General features: G+C 36.7%; 1 protein-coding gene across 3 annotated transcripts in view; it reads left to right on the forward strand.

The window, feature by feature from the left end:
• ITFG1 (integrin alpha FG-GAP repeat containing 1) overlaps positions 1-20996 on the forward strand; it is a 98998-nt gene extending 78002 nt beyond the window's left edge. For all 3 annotated transcript variants that reach the window (XM_062586769.1, XM_062586770.1, XM_062586771.1), the window contains 4 exons: positions 11973-12097; positions 13057-13139; positions 15702-15819; positions 19332-20996. In XM_062586769.1, coding sequence (XP_062442753.1) covers positions 11973-12097; positions 13057-13139; positions 15702-15819; positions 19332-19391 — 386 coding nt within the window. In that variant the 3' untranslated portion in view covers positions 19392-20996. The remainder of the gene's footprint in view (positions 1-11972; positions 12098-13056; positions 13140-15701; positions 15820-19331) is intronic.
• The last annotated feature ends 4450 nt before the right edge of the window (positions 20997-25446 follow it).

Here is a 25446-nt window from a genome sequence, read left to right on the forward strand (position 1 = left end):
GTATGTCTAGGGAATAAAACAAACTTAATATTTGTACCTATTAATTTTATGTATCATTTTCTTAATGTTGTGTCTCATCTCCCTCTTTTAGGAACAAGAACAAGTATATTTTTCTTAGAAACCTTTATCTTTTGGGGAGGAGTTTTTTGGGGAGGTGGAAGGAAGGTGCTTCTAGGATTGCAAAGTTTTTACTCAGAGAAACGGCTATCTAGAGTGCTTTAATACTGTTGTAGAACATTCATCCTCACTGCTACTCTACTTACAATAACAAAACCCTAACGGAGTCCGATCAGGATGAGTTTCCCTCTCTGCTTTGGCATTATGACAACAGTAATGAATTCCAAGTGCATTTGCTACCCTGGCAGTATTGCTGCAGGGAATGTTATAATACTCTCTTTGATCAGTTTCTCAAATACAATATGTTAATAGATTTTTTTGAGTCTGTATAATTCAGCCAGGAACTTTTCAAACTCATATTTTCTCAAGCTATTGTATTAAGTTTATAACTAAACTTCCTTCTTTTACAAGTCTTACTTGTAAAATTCAGTAAATGCTTTCCTAACTAGAATTACTGGCCTACAGGTTATTATCTTCAAAGACATGGTCAAATGAGTAAGATTCTCATGTAACAATCAAGAAACAATACCTCAAGCAACATGCTTATATGTATGTCCTGGCTGGCAGTACCAAACTAGAACACAGAACGATTTTAAATTATTTTAAGTGGCATATGGGCTTTTTGTTGTATTTAAGATTTGTTTCAATTGACTATTCATCTAGTAATCAGATCTTTCATTAAGTGTTTCGAAAATGCTAAAATGTTTTATATTAATTCTTAGATTAAAAAAAAATAGGAAAAAAATTACTGGAAAAACAAAAGAAGTTAATTTACATGTATGCTTACCAAATCAAACTTTGAAACAAAAGCTGATTGTAAAAACAAAACTCAAAGCACAACATGTTGTATTTTGGCCCACAACAGCTGTGTTCTTATTTCTTCAGAAATGCAGTCGTAGCGCAGGGGCTCGCATAGAGTTTTTTCCTAAGCTGAGCTCTGTTTCAATTGTACAGCTCACCCCACACAGAGTTTCGTTAGTTGCAGTTAGCCTGGAGTTCACCAACCCTGCCTTTATAGGGTTTATGGTCTTTTAGCACCAAAATTAAATGACTGATACGAACTGGTAAAATCAGGCTTTTTTTTAAATCCATGCTCTTGCACTTTTGGGCCACATATAAACCTACAAATTTTTTACCACATTAAGCTTTTAAAAACATGGCATCAATATACCTTTTCAAACTGATTTTCACTAACTTATTTGCATTCCTTATTTAATGTCAAGAAACAATTATATCCAGTTTATATCCTATATATATATAGATATATATATATAATTTGATAGTTTCTAATTATGTTTTATACATAATATCCCTAAAAATAACATGAGGAACAGCACTGTCTTAAACTTCCCTTTTTCTGATGAAAACAATTCTTATCACACTTTCAGGTTAACTGCTGCTATTTACTGTCTTTGCCACTGGTCTTAGCATTGGTCCAGTATTAGCTGGACCACAGAAACCAAATTATCAGTTAACTGAATATTCTTCCATCCCTTGGCTTATACTTAAAGAAACATCCACCATGCTATTTCTGCTGCTCCTTATTCTGCAGGGTTTTAGTTCTGTAAATATAGTATCTTGTGTATATGCAGTGTTCATGCAAAGAGTAGAACAACACATGCGTCTGGCCTTATCTACGTTGTTTTAAGGTTCTTTGAGCTGCCAAGTCTTAACTGCAAGAAATTTACATAATTGAAAGGGTTTTTTTAAACAAAGCTGGAATTAATCTCTCTAACATTCCTCTGTGTGGTTGAAAGATAGCAGAATAACAACTAGGACATATATGGTGCTTTTATTCTTCCATTGCTCAATTCACTTGTAATCTTACAAGAAGAAATATTGTTAAATTAGCTACAAGGAATAGCAATTGCCAAAATGAGCGTTAGAATTGAAAAACATGGGTCTTACAGCTGTGGTTATATCTCCGCAGACCTCCTCTCTCTGAGATGAATTCAGTTATAACAGTTCTTTTTATATTGAAGGCATTTTATGCCTGAGATCAGATCAGGTTCTGGCATAAATCTGGGAGACGTGGGCAAATTTAAATTTTGGTCAGGCTTTCTGATCTGTTTCCTACTTTCTGCCTTCTCCATTCCCATTTCTTCTTTTGGAGTTCTTACTTCTAAGGAGACTGCACATTAAAGTATGAGTGTTATCCTGGGATATTCAGCCTTACATCTACATTTCCATGTTTTGATTAGCTACTAAGTAATTTCTCATACTATTCTAACGTGGTGTTTTTGAGCTGAATGCTGGAACTGTAAGCAACAATGCAACAGCATGAATTACAACATAATACAGAAGTTGAGCCATAGAGTAAATTGAATTGGGGGGGGGGGGAAGAGAGAAGAGGAATAAATGAGATGAATTCAGTAAAGCTAACCAAATGCGAAGTTTTTTTTTTTTTTAATGTCTGCATCCTAAAAAATCATCTCTGATAACAAAATAACCCTAATCTTTGTTTTTAAGTATAATTTTGCTTAATGACTTAAACCAGTTAGATAAGGCTAGAATTACTGTAGATTACATCTATACTGCTCTGTTTAATAGTTCAGAGCTTGACTAAAATGTAGGCGTGTCATTTTTGCAAGCTGGAGTGGAAATCCCAATAATGGCTGTCTTTGTACTTTCTTGAAAAGACTACCTACTTGATGTGTTTGGATTCATTTACTTTATTACAAATAACACGGACTGATTTTCTCATAATTAATGTCCTTGTGGTTCCAGAAGATCAGTTGCTTGAAATTCAATATGGAGCAGCTGTTAATTTTTAGAGTATTTTCAGAAACTGCCCAAGAACTGTTTCAGATTATAGCACCAGCACAAGAGAGGAATATTAAATGTCTTATTGGAACGTTGCCTAGTCAAGGACTGAACAAGCCAAGGGCTAGATGCTGCTCTGGAGAGTTCAGATTATGAACATCAGGCTACCTTTACACATCTCAAATCTTTTTACCCTCTATACTTTCAGTCTTCCTGCTTGCTTTCTCCCTCTTCCATGTAATCTGAACCCCCAAATACCTTTGCTTGCTCTTTGTAGGGTTCCTGGCTCTGAAGTCTGTCTGTGTGCTTCTTCACCCAGCAGTACTGGCTGACCGAAGTGTGTCAACTAGCCGGGTGGTTGAGGCAAAAACCCTCCCAGCTCCCTTCAGACATTTTTGTAAAAAGTGAGGAGGTATTTAACCTGTGCTGTGTGAGGCAAGCCAAAAATATATTTTTAAAGTTTTTTGATGAACTTTATGTACCACGGATTGCGCAAGTCAGACCAACCTGGCTTGCGCTTCAGATTATATTGTTTAATGTTTTCACTTCTTAGAATGGGAGAGTATCTTCTCTATTTCAGCCTCTGTTACAGACATTCTAGTTTTCTCAAAATTAAAATCTGTTGTTGGACTTGTGTTTGGCTTTACAATTAAAGTTTAAATAAATGGGGTCATAATTGGAGCATGTGTCTACCAAAAATAATAATTCTGTGGGCCAGGAACAACAGGCCAATAAATAATTCAGCTTTAGCCGAAGATCAGTTTCCATACCTAGGTGTAATATTATCATATGAATGGGTTCAGTTCATATGAATCAAGCTGTAATGGGTTTAGTGAGCTGTATGACTGAAGTCCAAACACAGAGTTAGTTTCTTACTTGGTACATCCTGCAGAGTTGACACACTGTATCCAAACCTAATAGCTTTTCTTTTTTATATGCCTTGACTCTATGTTTTTTTTATTTTAAAGTTACCAACTTCTAAATGCATTGTTCCTCAAGGGCACATTCATTGGTCCATTCACTCTCCACTCTTACAAAATAGAGGATAATACCAGATACATACACCAAAGCTGTATTTCCAAGGACCTCTTTGCCCCTGTACTCTGCCGCCTCTGATACACCCTCCTGGAATAGCCATCCTGAATTCTAGGAGCGTTTCCCATTAATCTGACTTCGTGGATTATCTCAGAGATAAACTTAATTCTGACTTTGCACAGGAAACACTGTATTGATTCATGTACGTGGGACTCATTAGCAGTGATCACTGCCTTATGGAAGCCCTGATCCAAATTGACAAATAGCAAAGGATATGAAAAGCCACTTCAAGTCCCTACCAGTAGGTCATTTCTCTTTTTAAAAAATGCTGCCTTCAGTCCCAGCTCAGGATTATTTGTAGAATAGTTCTGCAGTCCTTATTTCAGAGTTCTTATTTTGCTGGCTTTGCTTTGCTTTGTCTTAAACCTTCTATGGCAGAATAACTTCTCACGTGCTGTTAAGTCGAGCTATTCTAGATCACAGAAATTTGCTTTCTCTTCTTTGTTTTTGCATTGAGTTCTCATGCTGGTTAACAAAAATGGTTTGTGAGGTGAACACAAATGTCTAGCAGCTATTTCAGTAATGACTTGGAACATAAACATTGTGGCATGTACCAGACAGCAGCAAAGTAAGCTTCGTATTGATAGTCACTTGACACCATAGGATTCAATATGCAGAACTGCACCAGGCAGAAGGAAGATTGTGTTCATGGAAGAAGCTGAAATCATTTAAAAATTGAATAGTTGAATTCTGTTAGGAGGGATTTTTTCCTTGCTACAGGTAGGCATACTCTGCTAGTATGTTTTTCTATGTAACTCCTTTTTTGCTTAGAAAACTTTACTTGAACTTCTGATGTTGCAGGCAATATTGCCGATCTTTAAATAGTCAGGGATTATAAATTAGACATTTTCCCCCTGTGCAACTGATTGGAATATTAGTAATATGATCTTTTTATTGTTTAAGTGGTTGGAGTTTCCAGCTTTACTTGTGCAATTGTGAGTGTAAAGTTTTTCTTAATAAAAATATACATTCTCATATAATTGCATCAGTTGGGGAATTTAAGCTTTCAGAAGATAAGTATCACAAGAGTGTTAGCAGTACTGTAAATATTAGCTATCTGTGTTGCAAATATGTATATTCAACCCACTTTTTCTAATTATTTCTGAACTCTAGAAAAAGGAATTGAAGTTAGAGGTGAAGCTGTGTACTGCATCCTTCCAGAATTTCCTATTGTGTGGACTAATGAAAAGAGGCGAACAGCTAGGTCAGAAGGAGAAGTAACACGTCCTTATAAAGCTGAAATTGCAGCTGCATAGTTTTAACAAGCAAGAGAGCTCTTTTTCTGTTTTTTTCCAACCACTAGTGGGCTACAGCTCCAAAGGCAGCGATAAGGAAACTGAAGTAAAGCTTTCAACTAAAGCCAAGAATATCAAATTCCCCAACTTTCAAGTTTGGATTTCTTTTTTTTTTTTTTTTTTTTTTTTGGAAAGCTGCTTTGTAAACTTTTCATGCAAATTCAGTGGGTATTTCATTATTATCAGCAATATTTCCCTTTCTTTTGCAGTAAGTCATTCTGGCCTGTTTTCAATTAAACTAAGGGCTGCCAGCTTCAAAAGATGGAGAAGCACTTTGCTGTGCCGTGCAGCAGTGGCTTTAGAGCAGTAAATATCATTGTAGTGTTTCAACCTATGCAGGTTAAGTGAGGCATGTTCACTGTGAAATTTCACACAACTTTTGAACTGTTTTTGTCTTATTCCAGCCACATACTTGTTCACAGCCATGGAGCAGTTTGTGCAACTACTGCATGTTGGTTTACAGAAAAAGTTTTCTAGTTTTTCTACAATGCCTAAGTGGTCCAGTCTCCCAAGAAAGCAGGCATTCTTGTGTTGACCGAAATATAAAGGCAGATAACCGTACAAGAAAATTCAGGTGCAAGTCTGGGATTATGGGCTACAACTCAGAGACTCTGTTTTAAGTGGTGACTTGTATTTTTAGCCAAAGAGTCATCTACGTTGCCAACAGGTAAAAAGAATATATGTCTAAAATAAAGCAACTCTTCGTTGTATTTTTTAACTCTTTGGGTTTTTTTGTTTGTTTTTGGACAGGTTGAGTCACAGTTCACAAATATCTTCAACTACTATTTTGGTTAAATATATCACAGCTTGTGATAAATGCATCATTTTGCAAATTATAGGAAAATATAGCATCCAGAAGAAATAATCTTAGATGGTTATAACGATTCATTTATGAAAATATGTTTGAGTCTTATTCAGTCCTCTTATGGATGAATATTTGGAGAATTTTGAAAGTCTAGATGTTATTACTGTATTTTCAGTTACTCGCAGTGGCTTTAACAGACTACTTAAAAGATATTTTGTTGAGAAAAGCTTAATAAAAAAATTAGAAGAATGATGCTTGAGGAGACTGCAGGTTTGAAATCAGTTTCTGTTAGTCCTTCAAATATGTATAGTGACTTCACACGTTCTGCTCTCTTATTCCATAAAATAAGCTTATTTGAACTACAACTGAACAATATCAGTATTGTGAATCTATTTTTGTAGGTTCAACTAGACTGGTTCAGAAATCCAGTATCACACAGTATCAGTTCTGTTTAAAGAAACAATAAAAAACGTTGCTAGTCCATGTAAATGCAGTCAACTTTCATGAATGAAGCTAAATTGGTTTCGTTTAAGCGCTTATACTGCTTAGATGTAGTCACCCTGAAATAATCTGTTTTATGGATATTGCAATTTAACCCAGAGCATAGTTGGTTACTCTTAGGTTTTTCGCAAGTATATATCAGTATAATGGAAACAGAAGGGAAATGTCTTAATTCAGATATAATAAAAGAGTAAGTACTGCGTGTGTCACAGAGGACACATCGTTCTGTTTTTCAGACGACTTTCAAAAGGTTAATGGTACAGATTGCTTCAAATTCTGTATGCAGACTTCAAAAATAAAGAGAAAGAGACAAAGAGAAAGAATTATGTTCAGAATGATTTCTGCATATCAGACCGTACAAAATTTTCTAAGGTTGAGCTGCTCAACATCATTAGCTTTTTCTTTAAAATTTGGAAATTTGGTCTCTGGCAAGCTGACACTATTGAAACCATGTCTTAGTCAAGTTTTTTTCTTTTTTTTTTCTTTTTTTTTTTACTCTGTCCAAGCTTTCTGAAGCAATAACTTAACTGACATGGTTTAAAACAAAAACACAAATATTAACACTTCATGCTAAGTTCATGGCTCATGATATTTGAGTGCTTACAAATAGTATTTTTTTAATAACACACAGGAGAAAGACATATTGCATTAGTAATATAAAAATTTACATTTCAATGTTGAATAATCTTTAAAATAGTCTAAAAATAATAAAGTAAAGCATGAGCAGGAAAGGGTATTTTTTAAAAACTAATACTTCCTTTGTTTTACAAAAAGCAAATTTCTGGGCTTGCTATTTAAATTACATTTGAAATATTTTCATAAGTAAATTAATTATCAGTGGCAGAACTTTCAAATATAACAAACTTAACACTCAAGGTTTTTTCATTTTTAATCTTTGTTGAAAGTTTCTGCATCTGTTTCTCAGATGTACACTCGTCATTTTAAATTAATTGTTTGCAATTCTAAGTAGAACATGTAAGTAACCATCAAACTCATACAGAATTTATATGGTAAATATAAGTAAGTAGAAAAAAGTATAAAATACAGTCTCAAAGACCTCTCATGTATTTGTAGTCAATCAGCTTTGCGTAAACTAGAACCTTCTCCATGCAGTCATCCCAGTTTCTGTTTAGCTAATTTCTCTCACTTTTAAAGGGAAATAAAAAATCAAAATGCATTTATACATTTTCTGCCTGCCATGTGTAAGAAAACATTCCTTTCTGACCTTTGCAAATGATCCATTAACATTCTGAAGCACAAGATTTCATTATCCTTATCTTAGTAGGCATAAGAGCTGGTGTTAGTAGCCATGAAATTATTCAGTGCTTCTAAAAATTCTGGCTACAGCATCTGACTCTCTAACCTCTTTAAGGCTGACTGCACACGGTGTATGACATTTTCTTTTATTTTCTTTAACTTAGTTGTTGAAATGATGTATCATTTCATTTGTATGATGAAAGAAAAAGATGATCTCAGTTGCAGTCTCCTCATAATCCTAAATATCTCACTCAAAAGTGATTCTAAACGCTTTTCCATGTGAAATGCATTATACCAGCACTCGTTCTTTTGGAAAAGTCCTTCAGCATTCAGCTGTAATGAAACAATTTTTAAACTAAACTGCTTACTCTAATGACATGCATATGAGATAGTTATTCCCATTTTAGATTTGGAAATTGAGACATAAAGGAAGTTAGCCAAGATCACGAAGAAAGTCTGCGGCAAAGCAAGGACAGATTCAAGTGCTATACCATTACCTTAGCTTATTGGAAAAATCCCTATTCTTAAAAATAAAAGCTTCTCAGTTAATGCTTTCTGCCATGGATTCCATAATCTAGGAATTCCCTGAACGATATATGCAATGTTCCTAGCATCAAAACAGAGGGCTGAAAGTGCAAGTCCTATTTAGATGTTGCCATGACATCTTGCTCATTACATGGTTTTGCAGAGGGAAAAACTAAATCTACAGTAGGCCTACTTTTTAGTGACAGTTATTGGGCGGGGGGTTGATAAATAGTATTTTAGCTTCATTTAAAAATTAACTCTAATCAGATTGATGTTTCACATCTCATCTAAGTGAAATTATTTCAGATTTTTCTTCCTTTTTTAAATAGTATAATCACAGCTGTAAAACTACTATAACACAGAGTAATTGTCTCATGAGGATGAAGCCTGTTTCAAAACAGCATTCTATGAACTTTTTATTTAACCCGTTAAAATTTAAGTTTTAGGCAACACAGCCATCTAGGCTAATGGCATATTGAAATGCAAAGAAACTTTTCATTCTCGGGTTCTGATTTAATTTTCTGTGATTTCCATATAAGTTACTGTGATGCAGTGTGGTTTGCCTTGTATAAAGTTGTGTCACTGAATGTAGATATCATGCTTACTTGCTACAACAATATAGTTCTCAAATAGGAACTATGGTAAGCTGCAGTGTAGTCCCCAGATGAACTGAAATAAATCCTTCTTCTCTCTTAAAATGGAAAAAGGGAACAACCACGAATAAAATGTATATACATGACCACCATAGGAAACCTTGTAAATGCATCAGAGTAGCTACTTACTGCCCTTTTGTACATGTTGTATGTTGCCTGTAATGATGCCATATTTTCTATTATCAACCTGAAAATTACATTTCCGTTGGAGAATGTTACCTGTTATACTGGTTGGCATTCTTTAAATTCTTAGAATCACTACTATTAAGTTTCATTAAGTCCTAGCATGCCACCAATAATCAGTGCTTGTTCCACAGAAGCAACTGTGCACGTAACTTCCAGGCTGTCCTGGAACACCCTTATAATAGGATGCTTCTCCTTAGAGCACCCTTAAACAGTACCAGACAATATGAGTAGGGGGTTGGAAACCAACAGGGTGATTTTTTTTTCATCTTCTCCTTCAAACCTATTATAAGGGTTTCAAGACTATTATAAGTCTTGAAACCACTATTTGTATAAGCAGCTGCTGTTGCACATCCAGCAGGACAGTCCCTTACTGTAGTAATACAGGAGCCTGATAGCATATGGGAAGCCTCTTCCTAATAACCAGGGCTGGGGTGAGGAGCAAGGAGGCACACAGGGGCGTAATTCAGGGAAGCAGAAATGATCATCACTTTGTAGTAGTTCAATATTATCATCATCTGTAAAACTAATTAGTTTGTCCCCCAGTAAAAGGATGCAAGGGCTGAAGAGCTGCTACCTCTGAGAAAGATACTGTTCTAGATAATGCCTTGCTGTAGGAGCTTTTCTAATGCTTGTGTACAGTCACTTTCCAGATTCTTCCCATTTGGATCAGGGTACAAACATGTACCACACTGCTGTTGTACAGTGTCAAATGCATGCTTGCACTTGCTGGACTCTCTTGGAGCCAGGAGTAGGAGTTTTTCTCTTTTCTTGAAAGCATGTTTGGCTTAGTTCTGCCCAGGCTCAGTCGTGGAGCTTATAGGTGGTTGCATCCCCTTCACCCCCTGTTCGCTACCACTGTGCAAGATCTAGTACGATAGGTACGGCCAGGAGAGAGGTCTCCGATGAAAAATACTGAGTTTCAGAAATTGACCTTGGAAGAATTGCAAGTATGGAAAGGTAGAAAGGAGCTGGCTGTAAATATAATCTCAGGAAATGCAAAATATCTTAGCTTATTTAAATCTCTTTAATGTTTCTGAAAAGTCATGTGGTAAACCTGATGTTATTGTTTTGGTTGATTTAGTTTGGCTTTTAATAGAGCACAGAATTGGATCTTCTGCTAAGCTGTAGGGAAGCATCCTCTTACAGTACCAGTGTCTAGCACACCACGTTACAAATTGTTCAGCTAAAAAGACTGATCTCCTTGATAGTTTATGCAGTACATTTATACTGTAGTACTCCCATATAAATACCTATTGAAACCACTAGAGTTGCAACAAGCAATTATTTTGTCTATAGAACAATTGAAAATTTGTTTTCTCCTGAGATGTCCAAATGAGAGCTTGTAAGTACCTATCTTCTGGTTGTGACTTCAGTTGATCTCTGTCTAATATGATGAATGTTCAGTTCTGAATAAAAATAGAGGAAAGAGCATGTAAGGTGCTATCTAAAGTCCATTTAGACTGATCTGAGTCCAACAAATGCCTGCAAGAGAACAAAGATAGTACAGAGTGATCATTTCTGGCATGTACTCCCTGGGCTTCCTGTGGTACATACCTCAGAGTCTCTCTGAGCTAAAGGTTCTTTGTTTAGAATCAGGATTTAAAACACTCCCATGCTCTCCCTGCACCTCTCTTCTGTTTGTGTCCAATTTAAGGTATTAAATCACTTCCATCTCTTTGGGCAGACTTCCTCCACACACGTACACATAATTCTGTCTATGGCTTTCTACAGTAGCATTGCAACTTTTGAATTCCTGTTCTGTAATTCACATTCTGTTATGTTTTGATGCTTAGCTTAGGTTATGCCTAAAATTGGGCATGAAATGTCACAGCAGTGCAAAACTCTTGCACTCAAAAAATCTTGACTTCGTATCTTTGCGAAAAACTGTTTTGACTGATCATGTGAACCTACTTTCATTGTCAAAGGTCCCTTGAACTTATTTCTGTTAGTCTGGTGAAAGCCTGAATTCACTGAGGTGCTTACAAGGTGATGCTATCTTTCCTTCTCTGGAGCCAGATCACTTACTAAGAGGCTTTTTAGGAAATGAACAAAGAATCCCCATAGGAGTTAAATCAGTTTGCAGGAAATGGGAAGATTACAAGATTTTTACTTAAATGGAATAATCAGCCACATCAGAACTAGGATGTTAGTGAATCTATAGATAACTAAGAACGCTTTAATCTTGCTTCCTTACTGCCTTTAACAAAGGAAAATGTTTTCCCCCTATGTCTCTCCTTCAGTTCTTTATAATTATATGCTGTCACTAGGACCTGACTTCCAACTGCTGTAATCCTGTTGCCATTAAATCAATTTATTATTTCAGAATTTGCTTATGAGCACTTGTTTAGCTAATTTTTGACACATGAATAAGTAGTAGTTACTGATTACTGCAAGTAAGAATAAGAGTGAGCCTTCACATTGAATCTGAGTTTGTAAATCAGTGGGGCAAGAGACTCTGGGCTAGCCAAATCAAAGTTAGTGAGGATGGCTCGTTTCTTCTCAACTTGTAACAAACAGTGTTTTGGTTTCAGTTTAACATGGAAATAGTGCTCAGAAGAATTATCTTACCCAGAAATCTAAAGCACTTAAGCTGTTCTCCAAGTTGAGTGCCCACAAGTAGTTTGGCAATGTGGAATTTAGCCTTTATGAATTAAATAATCATATGGTGTAGTTAAAATTTCCTGAATATTTTTATTTTTGACTCTGAAATGTGTGTTTGCATAGAAAGCCTTTTTCAAATTACTTCCTGAAGCTTCTTTTCTAATTTAATTTCAGCTGGACAGCTTAGCCAGTCAGCACATTTTGCTCTCCAGTTGCCATACAATGTCCTAGGCTTGGGACGCAGCGCTAATTTCCTTGACCATTTGTACGTTGGCATTCCTCGTCCTTTGGGAGAAAAGGTTAGTTGAGATTTAACCTTGTTAAGCTGTGACTTATGTTGTTACCTTTCCTAATAAGGCTGGGATAGAAATACTGTTCGGGACACTTCTTTTCAGAAGAATCTCAAAGTACGAAGTTTGAGTACAGAAAAAGAGTTTGCCAAAACAAAACAGAAACAAAGAATAAAACCAACCAACCAAAAAACAAAACAGAGCCAAAAAATACTTGTATGCCCACTTTTGGGGGGAATGGAAGCTCTGAAGTGAGTAAGACCGAAAGATCACTGAACTTGTCTATAAATGTTAGCACAGGTATATAGTGCTTGTTTATATGATAAAGGTGTATTAGATTTGATGGTCCGGTTATTACGGCGTCAGCTGTAAGATTTCACGGGGCTTAGTCTGGCTGTTGGACTCTGCTCCTGCAGAGTCACACAGTGATTTCTGCCTCGGGGATAATACCGTGATCAGTATGGTGGGCAGGGGAGATCACCATGATTATCCAAGCATCAGCTGAAACATAAAAGTAGGTCCTGACCATCTGCAGTCTTTAAAATTTTCATGGTACTACTTTCAAAGGAGAAGTATTCACATTAGTGTTCCAGTGAAATTTTGATTTGGATAATTGCTTTGCCTGCATAAAATTCCTTTGTAGAATCGGTTCTTTTCTTCCTTCCCTGTAATGTTGCTGCTTTGTACTTTTTAAGTGGATGCTATATTTCATGTCAGCAATACTTGTTTTGGTTTTTACTTTTTTTTTGTTTTTAAAAGTGCTTTGGAGCTTTCAGAATAAAAGGTACCTATAAATGAAAGAGAATAATCACTTATCTTAAAAAAAAAAAAAAAAAAAAAGGGGGGGTAATTTTAGTATTTTTGTTTCTTCTGTTCTGTGTTTCAGAAAAGAATTTCTATTTCTAAATGCTTTGCTTTAAAATATGTTGACTTGTAAGGAACTGACACAGCCTTTGTTTGTCTTTCAGTCCATAAGAAAACAGGAATGGACAGCTATCATACCAAACTCTCAACTTATAGTAATTCCATATCCTCATAATGTTCCTCGAAGGTAATTTCATCACTTTGAAGTGCACTTCACAAAATTATATTATTAATGCAGAATTTAGGCATCATGTGTAGTTTTTTTAAAAAAAATACACGTATATAGGAAGTAAATATAAAAACAACCAAGGCGGGGGGGTCAATTCTGTAGACGTAGGTGCTTCATTGAATAGGCAGAATACTTCTGAAGTATTTACACAGGCTTTTATATAGTCCCCGTAATCATTTAAAATCTATTACCAGCTCCAATCCTATAAATAAAAACATACTTGCTAGACTCACCAGTTTTCTTTCTGATAAATGACAACAATGGTAATGGTTGAAGCAGACATTCTTGTTATACCAAACATGCAATTTTTGCATGTTTGCAAGTTTCATTAAAAAAAAAAAACAAACAAAAAAAACAAACAAAAAAAACCCCAAACCTTCAATTCAGCTCTTCCAAGCATAGTATCTGTTGCCACAGGTATGAATGTTTTTCTTTAAGTAAAGGTGAAAGGACTACCCACACAAGAGCTTGAACACTGAATTTACTTTGTAATTAAAATGTCCATCCCTTAAAATCAGCATGTTTCTGTTTTTGCTATTAGAGAAAACATTAGTCACATATTCCAGCTGCTTTTTGCCGCTTGATCTACTAGTGAGGTCAGTTGCATTTATCATGCAGAAATGATTTCAGCATCAGTTTTGGCAGTTAATTTTACTATAGAACAAGTAAGAATTGAGAAGTGATGTGCCACTTGAGTTACTAATTAACAACCACAGGAATGAGCTGTGCCAGATGAAGAAAATTTAAAGTCATAGTCTTGAGGTTTTTAAAGGTATGTGTTATACAGAATTTTTTCTTCATCTTCTTATCCTTAAACTATTTTTGCTTTTCCACAGAGGAAGTTTATGAACACTGTAGAATAGTGTAGGATAGATTCCCCCAAAAGAAATTGTATTTTGTAATAAACATTTCTCAAATTCCATATAATTTCTTTTAACATAGAGATGTTGTTTACGGAGTTATACTATTAAAACAGACCAAATTCTGCACTTTACTTCTGTGAAATGTTCAGCCTCAAGCTTGAATACTGTAAATTCTGTTGTTTTCAGTAGCAACCTGTATCATCCCACTGATTACAAGGATCAAGTCTTTTGACCCCCAAAGTAAGAAAAAGAATGGATACTAACACTTAATAAGAAATCATTACTGAAACTATACAGTGTTCAATACAGTGTTTATATACAAACAGCTAAGCTTAGCCTCAACTCAAAGCCTCTTTACACTCTTAAGAGAAATTAAAATTTGTAGATAAAAAAGTTTCCTAGGGGGATACCATGTTTGAAAGAGCTGGCAAAATGTTGTAGACTGTGAGTAGGAAATGGAGATTTTTTTTTCTCTTGTCTCTCCCCTCCCTCAATTAAATAATCCCTGCAGGAGAAGGTGATGAGTGCCTCTCCCTTCAGAAACATACCTACCTTAACAGTGGTGCTGGCCTGAGCCTAGCTGCAAATTACCCACTTCACATAAGCACCCGCGCTTTATTGGGTGCTGTGTCTTTCACCCTTTGCTTTCTGCATGCAGAATCTGTTCTCCGTAAGGAGCAGAGAGATGTGGTACAGAACAGCTGATTCCCTCCTAGCCCTTTCTTATTGGCTACTTAAGAGAAAAGGTTGAACAGATTTCCCTGGCTAGTTACAAATTCTGGAGGTGTGAAGCACAGTATGATGTACATACATCACACGCCGCCTGTTAAATTACAAACTGGAGTGCTGGGAGGATGGAAGTCTCACCTACTAGATGCTCGGCGGACAAGGAGCATTGAGGGCTCCTCGTCCAGGGGTGCTCATAGATGCAACCTTGTTGGGCAGCAAGGCAGGGCTGCCAGAACAGGGCTGAGCAGTCCTCTGTGAGGCCTTGCTGCTGCCTCAGCATCAAGCCTCCTGCTGACAGCTCTCCCGTGGGGCAAGCCTGGGGTATGAAAAGGGAGTTACTGAGCCTCAGGGTTCAAGCAGGGCCTCCAGAAGCAGCCCTGGGACTTTGTTGTTCTCCAGCTTTCTCCTGCCATAGGCAACTAGTTCCATTACCTACAACTTCTGTTGTCCCTGGGTAACTTCAGACTGGCAGAAGCCAACTGCTCCCCATGAGTCTGTCCAAGATGAGCTCCTTATGTGGAGGAAATAAATAACCTATCTTACTGAGTGTTTCACCCTGCTTCTCCATCCCCTCAAGCCCCAGGCAGTTTTGTAGAAGTTTCTCTTATGCATTTTATTTTGTTCCACTGGGAGAAAAAGGATAAATCTAGTCAGTCAGTCCCTGAGGATAGCCATAGCCCTCCTGGGTAGTTCAACAGAAACTAAATTTAGACATGGTATTACCTGAAAATAATTATATTAAACCATGTATTTCTAAGTAAACACCATTAAGTTCCAGTCTCCAAGTACAGACACTAGTTTCTGCAGACTAAGTCATAGCCCATCTTGCATTAGCAGGTTCTTTTAAAAAAAAACAAAAAAATAAATCTGTTTACTGCTCCCTAATGAAGGATATTAATGTTTCCTTGGATTTTGCTGTTCTGTATAGCTGGAGTGCCAAACTGTATCTGACCCCAAGTAACATTGTGCTGCTAACAGCTATAGCCTTAATTGGTGTCTGCGTTTTTATCCTGGCAATAATTGGCATATTGCACTGGCAAGAAAAGGTAAGTCTAATTAAATTGATTTTTTTTTCTGTATTTCTATGTTATATTTCTATGCTATTTAATATTTCCTAATACTTTATGTAGTCTTGTACATTGCTATTTTGAATAGTTTTCTCCAGTATAATTTCTGACACATCAGACTGCATTAATTCCCAAAAGATTGTTATTATTAATTCACTATTTATTGCAAGCTTAAAAATTACCATGTTTTCATTTAAACACTAAGATACCTAACAAAAAAAAACAGGGGGAAGGAATCAACAGCTAAGGATCAACAGCTAATAACAGCTATCAATGGGATAAGCTTTTGCCACTAAGCTGTTATTCCCAATTAAATGTGAATTTTTTGGTTCATATCTAAGCTTTCTATTTTGCAGAGTTTTAAAGGAGTACTATATTTGGAAGGTGCAACATAAACTGAGCTTATCTTGAGTTCTCCTTATAGTCTAAAAATAAGGAAAAACATCTCTTTTTCTGTCTCAGTCTTTGCTGATTGCACTGACATTAGCATTCATCACTGTATAGGGAGTCAATTGTGCACATATTGGCTGCTTTGCTCTGTGTGTCTGAATTATACATGCAGTAGTATATAGAAATTCATTGATTTGAAGAAGCATTTTGAAAGGGGCCTTTCATGTCACAAAAGAAATGCATTCCTATTTCTCCTAACTATGCTCAGTTCACAATCGTTTCCAAGTGGCAAGATTGCCAATAAATGCAACTACATACCCAAACCATAATCTTAGCTGTCAAATAAAATTACTGCACATTTTGATATGGTAGAACTGTTTGTTATTTTGTGCTCATGGAAATAAAATTACCTTGTTAAGCATTCAGATAGGTTTGCACATGCTTCATATTAAAATATTACTTGTCTGTCATTCCCCACTTTTCAAAATATTAAATAATATCTCTAACAGTAAGACTGGGAATTAAATGGGCTAAAGAAGAAAATATAAAGTCTGTGATGACTGCCCTTTACATGTCCTTTTGGCCCAAGAAAGCACTGTTACAGCACTAGCATTATGCACTGGCTGGGTTTACTTCCACCTCCAACACATCTTACGCAACAAGAGTATCAGAAAAAATATTTGGATTTTGAGTTGAAGAAGGATTAACTCCAGGTAGTTCCATCTGGAGAAATGGAGATTTATGTCAACATTTAAAACAATTCTTCATACAGTCATTCATATGTTTTAATGTAGATAAGCACTGAGCCCAGAGTGAGTGCTTTCTGAGCCATTTGAAGACCTATTAAGTAAATATGAATGAAAATACATTGGTTATGTTGTAAACTGATTTCTGACAGCTGCATCTTGTTCAAACTGGGCGTAAATATTTGGACAAATTAGATATATTTTCAAAGTACTGTATAAACTTTTGTTAATTGTTATATTTTTTCAGTGCCTTCCTGTTGTTTTTACCTTCCCAATTTACAGAAGAGATGGTTGTGGTACAGAACAAATAATCTTGACCCAAGGCTGTATTGCACATCACTGGCATGACTGGGTCTAAACTCAGGAGTTCCTCGCTTCTAAGCCTATGCTTGCTTTACTGCCCGTTTCAGTAGCCCTCTCATCAAAATATTGCTCTGCCTAAATCCTGTCTTCCTTTACAGATCTCTAGAGTACCTATAGCAAAAGAAAGGGGAAGTGTACTGGCAGTTACAATCTCTGCTTTTCCCCCAGAGGATTTTTCTGTCTGTAAGCTGCAGTGTTTTATTCACCAGTTAAAATAAATCATCTACTTTGTACTCTTCTGATGATAAATAGTAGTAGAAGCCTTTTGTCTACAATTGTTCTTACGCAGTCATCTGCCAGCCAACTGTTTTATTGTTTAAATAATAACTGTAATATTTGAGGAAAGATATTGCCCTGTCACATTTCTTGAAGATTTTGGATCCATTAAAAAAAAAAAAAAAAAAAAAAAGGCATGGCTCTCAAATCTCAGTTGCTGGTTTTTAATTTTGTTATGACCAATGGAGGAGGAACTGAGGAAGCATTCACACCATTACTGATTTCACTAAATTCACAAAAATGGAGCCTGCTACATTAATTAGGACCTTCACATCCTGAATTCTGATTCTTTTTGTTCTGCTTTGTGATCTTGGGACAAAGTCATATGAACACTATACTTTGACAATAATACTTCTATGGAAGTTTTGAGGCATCAATTACTGTCAAATTTGAAGTCTTTTTTTTCCCAGGAAGCATATAAGAAATAATGAAAACTGTTTTCTAAGTGATTCTACAAAATTTTGTGGAATGTGACAAGCATTTCAGTGGAGGAAAGAGTATGACACTCCCTTCTTCCCAACCCATTTCTGGCATTAAAAATACTACTGATGTTGATAAAGCCCCTGCCAGAAAATCAGGCTGATAAATCTTGAACTGCACTGAGTGAATACCGAGCAGCTCTGCTGCTGCCACAAAATGCAGTAAAATCCATACAGTGAACCCAATGGAATATCTGTCATATGTAAACATTGCATGATAAGGAAATCTTTGGTATTGAGCCAGAGCAGATGACAAACTTTCATGGCAGAACACATGCACTGATTTCTACCAAAACTGTCATACATATTTATCAGCTTAGATACAAATCTGAATGCTCAGACAACAGTATATTTGTAAAGGCTTTTCTTCATTTTACTCATTCATCAAAAAAATTGTTAGGTATAAGCAAGCTGAAATAGGATTTAAATCTTTTTTTGCTAAGTTCTCTCATGCTAGGATTTGCATTCACTTTATCTGTCATGAGGCAAACACTGGGTCTTAGAAAAGTTCACGCTGTGCTTAAAAATAAGTGCTTTCATACTCTGATATTGCTTTAAAGTATAAGAGGCACATGGGAGAGGACAACATGGTAAAACATACTACATGAGATATGAGGTACAACTTAAATATGCTTCTTTTTTCCAAGTACCGTCTAAACTAGTCTTTGAGCAGATCAATGTGTGTTCTGAATAAATAAACAGGCAAATACATACTGCCTCACATTTCTTTAATATAAACAAAAACATGGAACACTCCATGTTTAGTCTTGGTGCTGCTAATTGTTGGTTGAACAATTTGATCTTTGTCTAAATTGGGATTTAACAGAAATATTTTAAAAGATTATTTTAATTGTAAGATCGATAAGAACATTTATGGTTAATCCAGAGTTCATTTCATCTCGTATTTATAATGCAGACTAAATAACTGTGCACAAGGAAACATTCTTCATTTCTGCAATATTCCTTTAAAGAAAGCATTATTAGAATAATAGAAAATAATGGTTCATTAATACTAAAACAGCTGAACATTAGCAGCAGAAGCCAATTTTGAGTAGTTTATTGCTATTACAAACTGCCATCATTGAAAAGGTAATTATTGAGGCTTTTACTAAGCTTTTTACCTTTTTTCAAATGAGTGACTTGGAAAAAATCATCAACCATTCACTGACATTTGACAACTCATTTCTGTAACAGTGGTGCTTTAGATCCCATAAAGTGTTTGGTTTTTATTTTTCAGAAAGCAGATGACAGAGAGAAGCGACAGGAAGCTCATCGGTTCCATTTTGATGCTATGTGACATGCCTTAATATTTATGAAGAAGCTGCTGCTCATTTGCTTAATTGAAACACTGAATTCTGATTTGTAAAATGATTACTGTGAGAATAGTGCGGATATGCTATTTGTAAATGTTGCATTACTTGGTATTTATTATTAAAATCAGACCTGAATGTCTCGCAAGGCCCTTCAGTAAACAGACTGTATATATTAGCATTTGGTCTTTTATTTAACAGAAATTGTAAATTTATTTTTCTTAGTAAAGGGATCATATTGCATGTACTTCATTGTTTACATACAACCCATTCTTCGGTACTATTTGATGGAAAGTAAGTGTGTAAATAAAGTTTAGCATTTTGGTGAGCAGAATACTTCGTTCCATTTTAATTGATCTTGTCATTTATACATTCTTGCAAAGTAAACTGCATTCTGAATATTAAGCTTGAGCAATTCTCAGATGAGACTTTTTCCTATAATTATTCTAGTTGTACTAAATGATGTCCATCTAAAGTACTCTGTATTTTGCTTTGTTTAAATTTGTATGTGCAGTAGTTGAAGAATTTAGGAATCTGAGAAATAAAACCTGCAGCATTAATGGTAGCTCAATAACTCATCACGGGATAAATGTAGTATTAATGTGTATTAGTTCTAGACAGAAGATTCATTAAAAAAATAATAATGTATCAGCATTACACAAACTGCTTTTATAACTAAACTGTAACCACATTTACTTTAGAAAGGCCTGAAGTCATTATGAATTAAAGGTTTTTTTTCTGTTTACTTCTAAGAAAGGTGTGTGTGGGGGGGGTTCTTCTTTTCAGTATTTAAAAGAAAAAATTTGGAGTGGAAAGAGAATTAGGACTAACTCCCTAAAATTCATTACTAATGGATGAGATATGCAAAGATTAAATGAAGAACATAATAGTACTCTCAGAATAAGCAGCATACATGATTTTTGTAGGCTACTATACTTGAATTTCATAAGACTGTGATAATTACATACAAAGAATTTAACCCTCTATATTTAAAAGGGTGATTATATTACAATTGTTACAGTGTAATTTAGATCCTGGAACAATCTCTATAAATGATCATACTTTTATTTAATAGTTTTTCCTATATTCTCAGTGATATAAGTTTACATAATTTATTGTGCTTTTAAATCTGTCAACTTGCATTCCTAATAAATACTATTTAATAAACTAGAACATGCTTTCTCACCAAACTACAACCTGTTGGTCTTACCCACTGCATAGATTGCCTCCATCTCCTCCAGGCTGGAATTTGTCCTCTAACCTGCTGACTTGCCCATTAGCTTCTAACACAACATGTGTGTGTCAATACAGGAACAGAAAAGGAGAGCAAAGATGAACTGATTATGTCCACTCTGAATCCAGCTGAAATAATTTGTTACTGTAGCAATGCTTAACAGTGACCCAGTCATACAGCGGCACCAAGAGAAGAATCAGAAAAATACTGTTGAACAGACTACTAAGTTATGAAGTTGATGCTAAATATTTCAAATATGAACTAATCGTATTCCAAGAAAGGAGACTTTTGTATTATGCTTACTGCTGCAATACAAGATACCATATTTCCTTAATAAACACCTTTAATATTTCCCTTTCCTTTGCCTTCCTTGTGTGAAAAGATTGATTTTTTTTTTTTTTTAGATAAACCCTAAATGCTATTGTACTTTTAAAGCCCATTAATAGAATCCTGTCCAGACAGCAAAAGTAATAATGGCCTTTGTAGTTAAGAGAAAGCACAATGTGGCATGTCTTCTGTTTTCTTCAGATGGTTGGAGAATAAGGCTACCTGTGGAACGACTGCAAAATCACCTGTAGCCCTCTATCACAGTAAAATAAACATACATTGGCCTCTTTATGTTTCTTGGAAAAACAGTTAGCAAAGAAATATGCTCCTACTGACATTTAAGTTGTTGTCAAGTTAAAACAATGAATTCAGTACGCTTTGTTTTAAGGTGGTTTGTGTGTTTGGTAATGCATCATTGAATCACTTCATACACAATATGTTACTGGAGCTTTAATAGCTTTCTTACAATTAAGTTTACTGCAGGATCTAACTACTTGTATAACTTCGCTTACAACAACATATGCACACTGGTTTTGAATATTTTAAGACAGTGAATATTCTTAAGCCTCTTGTCAAAGGTTTAATGTCATACTTCTAGGCTTTCTGTACCATAGGCATCAAAAATATGTTTCATTAAGAATGTCACCATTCTACTAGTGAGTTTCAGAAAGTAACATCAATGAGAAAGTGTAGCTCCAGGTGCTCTTCAAAGTAACTATGAAGTGAGAAACAATTCTAGCTACATAAATTTTCAAAATACATCACCATAATGCAGCCCTGGTGAGAAGTGCTATTGGAAGGCTTCTTTAGTGTGAAAGCTCACCTATATAAAGATACTGTTGACATGCCAGCTGGCAGATGGCTGTTGAAATACCAGCTTTCTTTGTTCTCACCTTCCATGTGAAAATTTTAGACTGAATCATCCTCACAGATTTATCATTAATGCATTATAATCCTACCTCCAACAAAAGAATTTTCTTGCTCTGGATTAGTAGACATACTCTATGTAGTATGATATCCCTTCTATGGTGAGGACATTTTTCTTCACAGGCAGCTGTGCTACAAAGATCTACTACAATTAATTGCAGACTAATCACTATAAATGCACTAAGTCAATTCAGGACTTTTATTCTGCTTTTAAATGTACGTAAGGGCACGTAAATAGACCAGAAGTGAATCCACACATTTCTACTTTACTCATCTGCACTCATCAGAGCTCAGCTTTGTTAGAGCAATGCAAAAGGATTAACCATGTCAGCTTTAAAGGTTTTAATAATAAAAGAATTCTTAAAAAAAAAAGTTAAACTTAAAATAATCTTAAAAAATGTAAATGAATTGTACTAGCACTATTCATTTCCCCAAAATATCTGTAACTCAGACATTCAATAGGGATGAGAAATTTTTCTGATCAAAGACTTAAAAAGACGTCAAAGAAATCAACAGCTGTAGATACTTCAAATCTGAAAAAATTGTTCTACATTATATTGCCCTATATTATCCATTATTCTCTATCTTTTTCATCATGGCAGCAGGCTGGTTTTGGTGAGGCTGTAGTAATATCATCAGCCTCCGGTGTCACTTTTGTGTTGAAAATATCATCAACCACATATAGCACTATTTTATAGTGACTTCCTGTCTTCAGTAAACAGTGTGATACTGTCTATATGATATGCTCCATTAAACTTGTAAAATATATACTAACCTTGTTTTGAAATTCCTGAATTTCATGACCTAAACCAAATAAGCTTCTAGATAGATACATTCTCTGTCTAATCCACAGATGATCTAATCATACTGCCTAGCAAATACTGAAGACCATAATAAGCTTTCTGAAGTCTATCAGTATTCTTCATGACTATTAAAAAGCTGCAGTGTTCTTCTCAACTCAGTAGTAAATACCAAGTAAGTAAGTAAAAAAGAAGTCAATTATACATATTTATGTACACATTATATTACTACATGTATAGGCACTTGCATTTTCTATCATTTTATAATTAGAAACTGTAAATTATCAAGATTTATCAAATGCTCCTAATCCTATTGACAAAGTCATGTAACAGAACATTTACACGTTAGTCCTAACCTCTTTTCAAAATTACTCATTACTGACACCTCGATTTTTTGAAAATAATATGCAAATAACCTCATGCAGTCAAAAACTGACTGCTCGTCTAAGGCTGTTGTGATGTACAGTCTGCTTCTCAGGACTAGCAAATGCTCTCAGTAATAAAATTAAAACTTCTGGCAGAACAGCAAAACTGAAAAAAAAAGAACTGCTGGAAGGAGGCAAAATCAGTTCTTACAACGGCAAGCAAGGCTTCTGTCACAGCAGAGCGCCTGTTACAACTGCTCAGCTGACTCCTCCATTAAGCATCCATGCGGCTATTTAACGGTATCAGGAAGAGTGGTCCTATTGATTTCAGTGACCTACTCGTATTCAGAAAGCAGTGTGACAACCCCGTGGAGCAGCAGCACAACTAGCTGTCCTGAAGGTGTCTTCAACCTTTGTTAACTCCCACACTCAGGCTTAATGAACTCCAGCGCAATACCAGCTAGAGCTAACAGCATAGCAGTTCTTCCCCGGAAAGTAGCATTTTCCAGACTCAGAACATGGGAAGTGAAAGTTTCTTCAGCTCTATCACTAGTTTATGATAAAACATTGTAAAGCACCATCTGTCACAGGAACTCTCCAGACAAAACAACAGGGGTGTCCACGTAAGAAACCTCTCTGAAAGCAGCAGTAAGTGATGGCAGAATATGGCCCAAATCCATGAGCTGATGCTACTACCCACATCTTGCACACTGACTGCTTGAAATGACCCTGGGCAGGGTGTAAAATGTACTGCACATACATTCCTACGTGTGTACCACTCAGTCCACCCCTCCAACATCAAACGAGACATTCAATGTGATATTAACTAACTAGAGCAAATTTGGTTGCAATTACTACCAACTTGTATCAAACACAAGCGAGAGTACTAATTTTTTTTTCTCTTACTGTGAGACAACTCACAACAAATTGTTTTCCTGAATGCAAACTGAATTTGAGATCAAAGAATCAGGCTAGTTTCCTCATTTCTTATGTCTTCATCATAAGTGATAAAGTATCTGAGCCAAATTCTGCCTTTGGCTACCCTGTGCATTCCCAAAGAAAAGCTACCCCCTGTCTCCTAACAATCTGTACAAGAGCATAATTGGATTTTGATTTTGTACTGCAGAGGGAATACAAACTGTGGATGCACAAATACAGTATAAATAATCGGTCTGCTAGATACTTTCTAGAATTACTACAGTAAATGCATTTTTGTTAGTAAAGTCAGGAAAAAAAATACAAAGCAGATCCACTGAAGGAAGACTTTTTAATACAAGAATTTTCACTGTAGAATGTAACATTTAACATACCATTTTAAAAAGCATACATGTGAGGGAGGAGTAAATGTAGAGAAATCGCTTTATCCATTGCTGGAAAGCAGCAGCTATTTAACAGTTCACTGGAAAAAAAAAACGGACCCTTTTGGACTGTATCATCCCTGTTTGAAACTGAAAGGACAACTCGAGCAAGCGGAATAATATAATTATGTAATTTGGGCTGCTGCCAGAGCATCGAGCTTCGTACGGTTGTTCCCAGGGTGCCTGCACGGCCCCGTAACGGGCGGCAAGCGGCGGGCTCGCCTCCCGCTCCGGGGCGGCCGGGCCCCTCCGCGCACCTCGCTCCACCTGCCAAACGCGCAGCCCTGAAGAGACTGACATATTTAACCGATAAATTGAGGCACCAGCGTGACCTTTTCTGCCAGGATATGCTGACCTTTGAGCGCCGCAGGAAGCATTTAACTAACTGAAACGCATCAGCGCAGGACCCGGGGCAAGCTGCGCGCGGAGGCGCAGAGCCGCGGGCTCCTCCAGCCGCCGCCACACGCGCCTTGCAATTCCCCGCCTCACTCTTTACAGGCCGCTTGCTAGATTTATCGGGTTTCTCGAGCAGCTCCCATAGAGTGCCTGAACTCCGATAGCGGGGCAGGACGGGGCGCAGGGAAGCGCCGGAGGCTGAAGCTGCCACCACGCTGCGCGGCCGCGGAGGGCGGGCGGGAAGCGGTGGCACCGGAGCCGGCGGCGGGCGGCCCGCAGCGCTGCGACGAGCCGCGGAGCGGACGCCTTGCAGCGAGCCCCGCAGCAGCTCCGAGCAGCCGCCGCTGCCGTAGTTGGCGGTCCCGAGCTAAAGCGAGTCTAGAGAAAGGCACTGCACTTGAGACACGCGGAGACACCTCAACCCCTGCTTCTCCTGAGAGATTTGAAAAAAATCTCGAATGGGTTCAGCTGCCTTGCTGCAGTCGCACGAGCAGCCTGTCGCGCCGCAACGCTGCCGCCTGTCCGGCAGCGGCGGCCCCGCCGCCCCGCGGTCGCACACAGCTGTGTTAACTTCTGGGAAGTGGCAGCTCCCTTTGAGCTGCCACCCGTGTCAGACAGCAGCCGCCCACCAGCGC

Source organism: Rhea pennata, chromosome 13 (assembly GCF_028389875.1).
Source record: "Rhea pennata isolate bPtePen1 chromosome 13, bPtePen1.pri, whole genome shotgun sequence".
Lineage (NCBI taxonomy): Eukaryota > Metazoa > Chordata > Aves > Rheiformes > Rheidae > Rhea > Rhea pennata.